The following is a 9,977-nucleotide window of genomic DNA, read 5'->3' as shown; positions in this document are numbered from 1 at the left end:
GAGATATAATGGGTGAGAGCAGACAGTTCCCCTCCCTTTTGTGCTGCAGTTGCCTAGCAACATGAGGCTAGAGTGAAAATGGTGGAGTGATGCTGCTGCATTTTATGAATGAAATTGGAAAAAAAAAAAAAAAAAAGACTCAGAGAGGAGGGGGAAGACAGACACACATGCACGCTGAATCTCGCTGCTGTTGCTGTGCTTCCTTTTCTGCCTTCCTCACTAGTCAAGGTGGAAAGCAGCTGCATAAATAAGATGTGGTGATTATCAGAAAGCAGCACGATGTTCACAAAACAAACTTTATTAAACCCATTACTGTTGTAACAAATACTTAGGCAGAGAATAAGTACAAAAAGAAAACATGCCTTGTCATCTCAAAGGCAAAATAAGCGCTGGGAAAACATTATTTACAGTGAGCCTCAATCATCAAAACAACTTGACTGCGACATGGCATTGATTTCTCCATCGTCTCCTTTGCGTACATGTTGTGTGCATAATTACAGAAGACATCTTTTAGAACATTATCTGAACTGGTACATGTTCGTAGAAGCATGTTCACCGAGTTATACTGATAAACCATGGGAAAAATTTGCCAACGGATTTCTGTCATTCAAATCTTCCAGATTTGTGGGAGTATCAGGTTTTAAACTAAATAAGCTGTCCAGATAACAGGAACAGGCCCCTGAAGATTTGTTTCCACAGGTATTTCCAATGCGACAAATTACATCACATGAGACAAACCTCCTGAACAATGAAATGCTTTTCGATATGCAGCTAGTGCTACACCTACTCTGAAACACTGAGCACTCTGCTGGTCAGTGTATTCTGTCCAGAGCTTTGATTTGTGCTCAGGAGGACAAGGTGAACAGCACAGTATGGGTGCCCAAACAGGTTAACATCAGTGCATGTGTGTGACTTGTAAGTCTCAGGACTGTGAGGATATGGCGGTCTTGTCTAAAGATCGCCCCGCCCTGATGACTTTCTCTGGCTCGGCTTTAACATCATCCAAGACAGACATACGGTAAAATAAGGCAATGTTGGTTGTAGAGATCTGCGTGTGTGTTCAAAGAGAGAAAAAAAGTTACAATCCAGATCCATCCCTTTTGCGTATGCTGTATAAAAATAAGCGTCCGTGCTTCCTGTTAATGTCCACGTGTTAGGTAGATACATCCATGGCCTCCTTGTCAAATTGTGTGTTTGTGGTGTGGGCAAGTGTACAGATAAGAAGGGCTCCTTGTCCATTATGTTAATCTGATGATTCTTACATGCAATCCATGGAGTTGTCTGGCATCAGTCCAAGAGGTGGCATCTTTCCTGGTATACAGGATGGAGGGAGCATGCCGCTGATGTTGGGGGACGGGTCAACGTTTTCACTGTCCTCCATCTTGTCTGCCGAGCCCTCCCAGTTGATATGGAAGCGGGTGACGCGGGGGTTGGAAGCCAAAATATTCCTCTGGAGCTAACAGGATGAAAAAATGGGATGAATGGGGTCTCTAACTTTAGATCAATCAGTTGAAGTGGAGGCACTTCATTCCATTATTGTGTACCGTCAATGCCTCAGTTATTTGTAAAATTATTTTCACATGCAACTTTCTTGGTTTGTGGGTGAATATATGTTTGTGTGGGTATATTAACAAGTAATAATATTAATAATAATAATAAAAACCTTTGAAAGAGGTATTTTAAAATGACAGAAAGTAGTACAAAGTGCCCATCACAAGGTGCCTTCTTCAAACTGCTCATTTAGTCTGACCAACAGTACAAAGACACAAAGAGAGACAAGCAGAAAATCCTCTCATCTCAGAGACTAGAACTAGTGAATGTCTGGTATTTTTTCCTTGATAAATAACTAAATAGATTATAGGGCTGTGCGATATGACGATATATATATCGTGTGACGAGAGAAAAATGTCTATCGTTTCATATTTTGCTCTATCGTTTATATCGTTGTGACTCAAAACTCCCTCTTTACGGCAATATTTGTGGTCATTTAGAGTCTGTCCATCTCTTGGGCGGATTCCATTAATAATTATTACAATTACATCAACATTCTTGGCTTTTTACTTGCAAAGCTTTTATTGCTCTTACAGTAACATAATGAGTTTAGTTGTCGTTAACTCTCCACCGCTGTCTGTCTCTGCTGCGCTGCACACATGTGGAGGTCTCAGCCCCGCCCACGCTGAGAAAGAGCAGAGAAGCAGCGAGACGGCGACTATAAATGACAGCAAAACACAGTAGAGACTGTCTTTATTTATGTTATTTACCAAATTTATGTGCACACTTTTAATTTCAGCTCTGTGTGAGTCTCTCTACTGCGTTTTGTTGTCATTTATGGTTGCGCTAGTCACCTCTGCTCTCTATAGCCCGTTGGCCCGTATTCAGACCAAACCAGGTGGTGCAGTGTACATCCGCAGTGTTGGGCGGAGGTGTGTTTGTGATTTACGACGTAACCGCTGTGAAACAATCAGAAAATAACATTTTCTGATTTTATTCATCGGCTTTCTCACTACTAGTGCTCCCTCTCTTCATTCACTCTCTAGCTCACTTGACCACAGCTGCTCTCTCTCTCTCTCGTCTTGCGGAAGCCAACAGAAAAGTCTAACTTAACTTTTAATGTTATCAAACGAAGAGAAATGTCCTCCCCTTGTCCTAGTAACGTCTTTGTACTCAAACATGGCGGAGTTTACAGCTCTGATCAGTCTGATCTACCTCACGCCTCTGAATCTGGAACACCTGCATGCTATGTAAAAGCACACACACGGCGGGGGGAGATGGAGGGGACGGACCAACTATTTATTCATCGACTTAAAATGTGCTATATCGGGATAGGTATCGTTATCGGGATATGATAGTTTGGTCATATCGCCCAGCCCTAATAGATTACATAGATTAACACTGTCAATCGATCAATTAATTGACTATGCTGACTAAGCTTTTAATTGTCCTATACAATAATGTAAACATTTTATTATTGTTTAAGCTTCAGTATGAATCTTTACACCTTGAGTCAGACAACTGTTTCTCAACAAATGATACAACATTTGTATCAGTCAGTTTTGAATAGGATTGATAGAAAGATTAAAACTGTAAATGTGATAATACAGAAAATATTAACTTTAACAATAATGTTACTAGGAAGCATCCTTATATGGATTAATATATTGTTTTGATTTGGATAATACCAGTGCTAAAATTCTACTTTTAAAACAATATTAGTTGTGCCTGAATGGTGCCTGAACTGATACTTCCTTTAAACCAAAGAGCAAACACACAACTACAAGCCTTTGTATTGCAAGGGCAAAAAATTAAATAAAGACACTAAACAATATATGAACTCTGAAGTGTTGACATTATATTTTCTTCAAATGAAGACAATATCAGAGTTGCATGTAACTTCAATTTCAGAGCACCAGAGGGCAGTACAAAAGTATATTTCAATAGACTTTACTGGCATGGTCCATGTATTGCAACATACTGTATGTTTATGCTATCTGCTGTATTTTTTTTTTTTTTTTTTTTAAAACATCAAAAACAGGCTATGAGATCTGTTTAACATGTCAGTCCAGTAAGTGCAGATTGCTTGGAGAAGTTCCCCTGAGCTTCCAGCGTGACAAAAATCAGTGACTCTTATCTCTGAGTGTGTGTATCGGTGTTACCTGAGTGTAGTCTGGTTTGAGAGGCGGGTTTTCCCGTAGTTCAGGGTCCGTGTATTCATTGTTGACATAGTAACCGATGCGGATGAATTCCTGTCCACGGTAGGTGCAGGTTATGAGGACCACAGTCACTCCTACAGCATCACTCTCTGGAATCAGCCCTGTGTTAGGAGCATCAGCCTAAGGGGAGAGATTTACAAGTTTATTTTTCTGATACTATACCAGTGTTGAGAGCCTTCACTACCCCTACAATAAAGAATGTATTTATTTATTTATTGTAAACTTGTGTGTAAGATTAGTAGTGTAGTTAATCTTGTTAATATGTAGACTAATTAACATCAGACCTTATGCCCTCATTTAACCCTTTTCAACCAAGGCTGGTTTGGAGCTGGTGCCTAATCTTGAACCAGTTCTTAGCATATTGACAACCAAAGAGCTGGCTCTCGGCCAGGGAAAATGGTTCCAGAGTGGCACCAACACTTTACTGGTCTAGAAGAAAGAACTGCTTACGTCAGGGGCTGGGGGTGGGATTATCATGACCAACTGAAACCAAAACTCAAAATGTCTGCCATTGTGGCAGAGATTTTGAGCCAGGCTAAAAGCTGTTAATGTGTGTATATATCAGTGGAGGCTGGTCCATAGAGGCAGAGGAGGTTGATCCTCCTCTATTTTTTTGAGAGGCAAAAGGGAGATCAAAATATAAAAAAGAATATTTGGTTGAAATAAACCATTACAAATCTCAGTATTATTTATAAAGTATTTTTTCTCACTTCTTTGGAAAGAATCCATTACTGAAATTCTGTTTTAAATGCTTCAACAGCGACACCTGCAGGGCGGGAGGAGAGAGGGAAATGTGTGAAGTGGTTGGGGCGGAGGTGCAATTGGTAGAGGTGGAGTGGGGGGCAGAGGAGGACGGGTGCCTGCTGTCCTCCAGAAGACGAAGAAGAAGACGTCAGATAATGTGAGTCAGATACAGCTTCTCTCTCTCTGTCTCTAATTTCATCTCTGATGGTAAAATGTCTCTGTGTGACTTTTTTGTGTTTTTTTATCTCCTTAACAAGAATGCAGCAGAGATCATATAATGTGTTGTGGGTAACGTTAGTTTGCTTGTTGAAGTCACAGTGAGCTGTCTGGACTCACTCATTCATTCGTTTTTAATTGAGTGGTTGTTCAGTCACCTGTTGATGTTGATGTGTGATTAGTGAATGAGAGTGCAGGAGGTCTGGCTGCTTGCTTCTGACAGTTTCTTTAGTTCGTTTTTAAGCTGAGCCGTATATTGAGTAATAAGCAAAAAGTAACTAGAATAACAAGTGTTAACTAGTGGTGTAACAGATCGTAGTTAATCCGTGATCCGTACGGATTCGGCACCATATCCGTGGTCCCACGGTTCAGCAGGCATATGAACTGCGGATTAATTGCAAAATTTAATGTCTCATTTAAGACAAAGTAAACAAACTGCTTTAAGTACAAGTCATGGGCAGACAGCGTGTCGCTAACAGGGATTTTGAAGATCAATGATCAAACCAGCATCTAACAGGTCCGATGTGACATTTGAGTTATGTTTACCTGCTGTTTAATGTGCTGCAGCTGAGCAGCTAATTAGCATCTAGCTGCTAACTGACGTTAGCGGTGAATGTTTGTTATCATCAAGTTTTGATGATGTGGACAGAGGCTGTTTCATTCACTGTTTAAAAGAGGAAGGTTTCATGCCTCATATTGCAATAACTGAGCATTGAATATTTTATATATTTTATTTAAACATTGGACATCTTAAATGTTGTTTTCATTAAAGACCATGGGCAAAAGTCCCTTGCTGTTTCTGGCTGTAAGTGTGTTACAGAATAAATGGAAAACAAAGTTTTATTTGTCTCCTCCCTTTTTTTTCGCTGATCCTAATAATGATCTGATCCGTGACTCAAATCCATGATACGATCCAAACCGTGAGTTTTGTGTTCATGTTAACACCCCTAGTGTTAACATGTCAGCTTTGTAGACTATATTTTGTAGGTGGTGCATATAGATAAGAGTGTGTAAGTCATGTATTTGATACATGACTTAATACTTTCTGATGTGAACCTACACTTTTAGATCTGTGAATGTGTTTAGTGTTCAACCTTTCTAGTATTCAGCACTAATCTGAACCTGTATCACATTATAAGCTTTGTGCTACTTTATATATTTCTGTATGCTAAGAAAATACATAGGAAACACGTGTAAATCATGTGATATGTTGTCTGTTTTTGATGAGAACATGAATTTGTTGTCACAATAGAACAATACTATAAATTTGAATTTCACTTTGTTGTTAAAATGACACATTTGAACCACTCCGTGGCTAAAATGAGCACTTCTTTGTTTAGAGACATTATGTATATGCTAAATGTCTTTAAAGAAGCAGCCTTTTCACCACTCAAGCAAATTGTTTTATTGGCATATAAAATTGCCCCCCAACCCTCGGATTTCATCAGGTGGGACAATGATATAGTTTGATGCAGTTTGTTGTAAGATTCCATGTTGGTTTTCCTCCTGTCCTCCCCAATTTTTTGGGTCACCAGCTGCCACTGGGATATATGTATATACACACACACACACACACACACAATATATATCAGTCACAGCCTAATTTTCTGCAAAATTTGGACTTTTACTTTAGTACTTTAAGTAAATTGAGCTAGTAACACTTCTATGATTTTAAATGCGGGATTTTTACTTATAATTAAGTATTTTTACATTGTGGTATTGATAGGCTACTTTTACTTAAGTAAAGGGTCTGAGTACTTCTTCCAACACTGCAGGTCACAGAATCAGATGGCTCAACAAATACAGGGTGAGACAGCTGTCAGTCATATGATACAGTCATGTCTTGCTTGAGTATACTTCAGTGTGATCAGTCTGCTGGTAATGGCAAGGTCTTTTCTTTTCTTTTTTTTTCTTAAAATGGCGGGTGGCAACCAGCATTATGTTGCATTACCGCCACCTACTATGTCGGAGTGCTTGAAGTTGGCTTTCACATTGCTAGGAAACCAGAGGCGTGTAGAGTTACGTGACAATTTGGCACTCGCCTGTGGAAAAGCAAGCCGGTTCTTAGAGGGTTCACAAGTTGAACCAACTGTGAACTAGCACCAGTACTAAGTTCCAGTTGGTGGAAAGGGGGTAATTGTCAACCCTTAAAATAAATGCAGTGAATAATTGTTAACTAAAGCCCTTAGACTCCCAAGGGTAAGTCTGCTGGTAATTAAGCTCAACTGTTACATACAATTAGCATTCAAGAGCCAAAAACCCCATTTCAGAAGCAGGTCTCAAGTGGCCTCTCTAGTCACAGCCAAGGCTGTGTATTATAGGAAGAAATTATCAGCTGAAATGTCATTATTGGAACAATAACAAAATTTCATTTTCTTACTTCTCAGCCAATAATGTATCAGCCTCTGATATATCATGCATCCCTAGTTCTCATGTCCATGTGTATTTTGTAACGTGACCACAGTGAACTCACTTGAAACACAAACATGTGTCTGCCAGCCGGTACCGGGCCAACTAGAACCGAGTCCAGAACCTGGTCGTATTCCTCGCTCTCAGCTGAACCCACATAGATGATCTTCCACTCCAGATCTGAGCACATACAAGGCAATAGTGAGACTTGGTGAAATACTTGAAAGGTGTAGTTCAGTATTGTGATGAATGAGTTACACAAAGGTAATAATATTAACGCATGGGCATCAGCTCCATCTCGAGATGCTGTGCTTGGAGATATCCTGCAGCTTTTTATACACAGATTAACTTTTATTTCCAATGCTTGATTCTTCTCTCAGACCTCTGTGCATAACAGAATCATCCAAAATCAAAGTTACTCTAATGCACCGAGATGTAAGGAGAGAATCATTCCATCATTTGATCAGTCCACTGTTTAATCATTGTAAAATTACTGAAGATGTTGTACTTGCTGTGGACAGTTAAAACCTTTTGAGTTCTGTGGTTTAATTGTTTTTTTTGCTACTCTTCATTTGTGTCTGATTTGCACACTGCGACATCTTCAACCCCAATCATGCTTTACTGCAACAGTTTAACACATTTGTTGCTTTTACCACGTACCTCTAATGTACTAAGGATGTACTGGCCTTATTAAGCCGACTGGGTGTTGGGAAAACATGATGGATTAACATTAAATACAGTTTCTTTGTAAATGTCTCTATAAAATTTTGTGTTTCTGTTAAAACTTTAATTTGATGAAGTCACAGTGGGCTGCCAATCTTGGTTTTAGTGCCCCAACAATATCTGGCCTCATGTTACCTTACATGTGAATTCCACACAGTCAAGTTTCCAGATTTAAAATTTGCAATGAATGAATTAATTAAAAAGATAACTAGCATTGGATTGGGAATCTGTATTAGCAGATACTCTGTGTTCAGGTATTGGAATTGGTATCAAGACAAAAGTTGCATCGGTGCATCTCTAAATGTTATCCAGCCATGCAGATTGTTTCAGGGTTTTTTTTGCCTAGATATTGAAGTATCTGTTGTTGAGGCCTCTGCTATCACCAATAAAACAAATGAGGTGACTAGAATTTAATTTGGAGTGCTTACAAAATGGAAAAAGCTAATTGGTGTTCTGTTACTCTGGATTTCCCCACTTATATTTTGGCCGATTACTACACAAATATGCACATTTTACGGGTTGACACTAATTGATAATTATTTTGTTGGCAATTTGGGTCTGTCATATTTTCTTCTTAAAGCTTACGAGTTAATACTAATATTATGTCATCAAAGCATCTCTAGACACTTTGGTTTTATTTTATTGCCTTGAACCACCAAAACAAACAAAAATGTGTCGTTTCCCCCTCAGAATCACCTACAATCTATTTAGTTGCACCAAGCTGATGGCACTTAACATGTACAACGCATACAGGCACACAGTTAATGTCACTAAAGCTAAACTGACTGTTGTCTCTTCTGGCGGTTCGCGGCAAATCTTTGAGCTTGTCGCTACAGTAACAAAGCGTCAGCAACCAATCGACTCTTTGGAGGAAAACTCCGCAGAACGTCCCTGACCCAATCAGAGCGCACAGGAGGCGGGGCTCTGAGCATAAACGCGCCAGCGCCAATTTTTAACAACTTGTCGAAATGAAATGTCGTTAACCCGCAAATACTGGCATGTAATTGAAAAAACAACGTCACTATCGACGAGTTACGATGCACCCTGTCCACTCGCAGTGCGTGAGTTAACTTACCAATGCCACAATAGAGAGGTGGTAACAGTTATTCAATAGCTATCACAAAGCTGGAAACAATACCCACCTTCTGGCAAGTCCTCCATGCATTCAAACGTTATTTCAAACTGAAAAGGGTTTCCAAATGGGCTTGGGTTGTCCAGCACAGCGACATTCAACACTTGTACCTTGGCCATAGCGGTATCTTCGGAGGCACCTCACACTGGAAAACGAACTTATCTCTCACCAAGTGTAACGACTCTATCAGCACCTCGCCGTCGCGGTCTTCACTAATGTAAGTTAAAGTTTGACTAATTTATTATCCAATAGCACCAACACGACCTGGCGGCGGCGCGACTGAAGGAGGAAGTACGTCACTTTTCTTCTTCTTCTTTAAGTTTTAAGCAGCTGGTGCAGCCTTGTTGTTGCATTACTGCCATCTCCTGGAGTTAGTTAACTCCTACAGTTACTTTATGCAGGACGAACAGGTTGAAAATCACGTTAACAATATGACTCTGCAGACAAAATATTATTCACAGATATGTAGATTTTTATAATCTCTGGTTTTTGAAGCATTTAAAAACAAATTATCCGCAAAGATATGAGATATATTGCATTTATTATTACATATTACATTATTATATTACACATCACTCATTGCTGTATATTTGAACAGGCTATATATACTGAACATAACCACCTACTATGTGTAAAGTGACATGTCTTTTTTTACCATTTAATATTTATCTCAGCACTCCTTGCATTATTCACTACTTTGCTCTATTTGTATCCTCTTTACAGTCCATAGAAATAGTTTCACCTGTATATAGTCATTCATATTGTATATTTCTGAGGATTGCTGTGTTGTTGAGAGCTTCCTTATATGTGTAAACACACTTGGCTGATGATGATGATTCTAATATTAATAGTAAAAAATCACTAATACGACTTGACTCCCTATTGTAGGCTATTTTATGTAATCCCTCTCTCATACTTAAAAGACACATTTAGAAGGGAATTTATTTTTTAAAACAATTTACTACTATTGTATTCTTTTATTATATATACTAATATTGTATTGCACTGTACTAATTCCATGTTCTTCAGATGTCTGTTCGAAT

General features: G+C 39.1%; 1 protein-coding gene across 1 annotated transcript; it reads right to left on the bottom strand.

The window, feature by feature from the left end:
• Positions 1-282: 282 nt before the first annotated feature.
• On the bottom strand, positions 283-9,242 carry asf1bb (anti-silencing function 1Bb histone chaperone). Its single transcript, XM_042400262.1, has 4 exons — positions 8,945-9,242; positions 7,144-7,259; positions 3,654-3,830; positions 283-1,456 (listed from the first exon to the last, which is right to left on the bottom strand). Exons 1-4 carry the CDS (start codon positions 9,051-9,053, stop codon positions 1,259-1,261), a joined length of 600 nt encoding a protein of 199 aa, XP_042256196.1. The 5' UTR covers positions 9,054-9,242; the 3' UTR covers positions 283-1,258.
• Positions 9,243-9,977: the final 735 nt, after the last annotated feature.

The sequence above is a fragment of the Thunnus maccoyii genome, chromosome 2 (assembly GCF_910596095.1).
Source record: "Thunnus maccoyii chromosome 2, fThuMac1.1, whole genome shotgun sequence".
NCBI lineage: Eukaryota > Metazoa > Chordata > Actinopteri > Scombriformes > Scombridae > Thunnus > Thunnus maccoyii.
Note: the sequence above shows the minus strand (reverse complement) of the source record. Positions and strands in the feature narration are given on the sequence as shown.

Coding starts and splice junctions, on each gene's coding strand:
- asf1bb (XM_042400262.1), bottom strand. CDS start 9,053: ATGGCCAAGGTACAAGTGTTGAATGTCGCTGTGCTGGACAACCCAAGC. Junction 3,831..7,143: donor GACACATGTTTGTGTTTCAA/GTGAGTTCACTG, acceptor CTCTCCCCTTAG/GCTGATGCTCCTAACACAGG. Junction 1,457..3,653: donor TCAAACCAGACTACACTCAG/GTAACACCGATA, acceptor TCATCCTGTTAG/CTCCAGAGGAATATTTTGGC.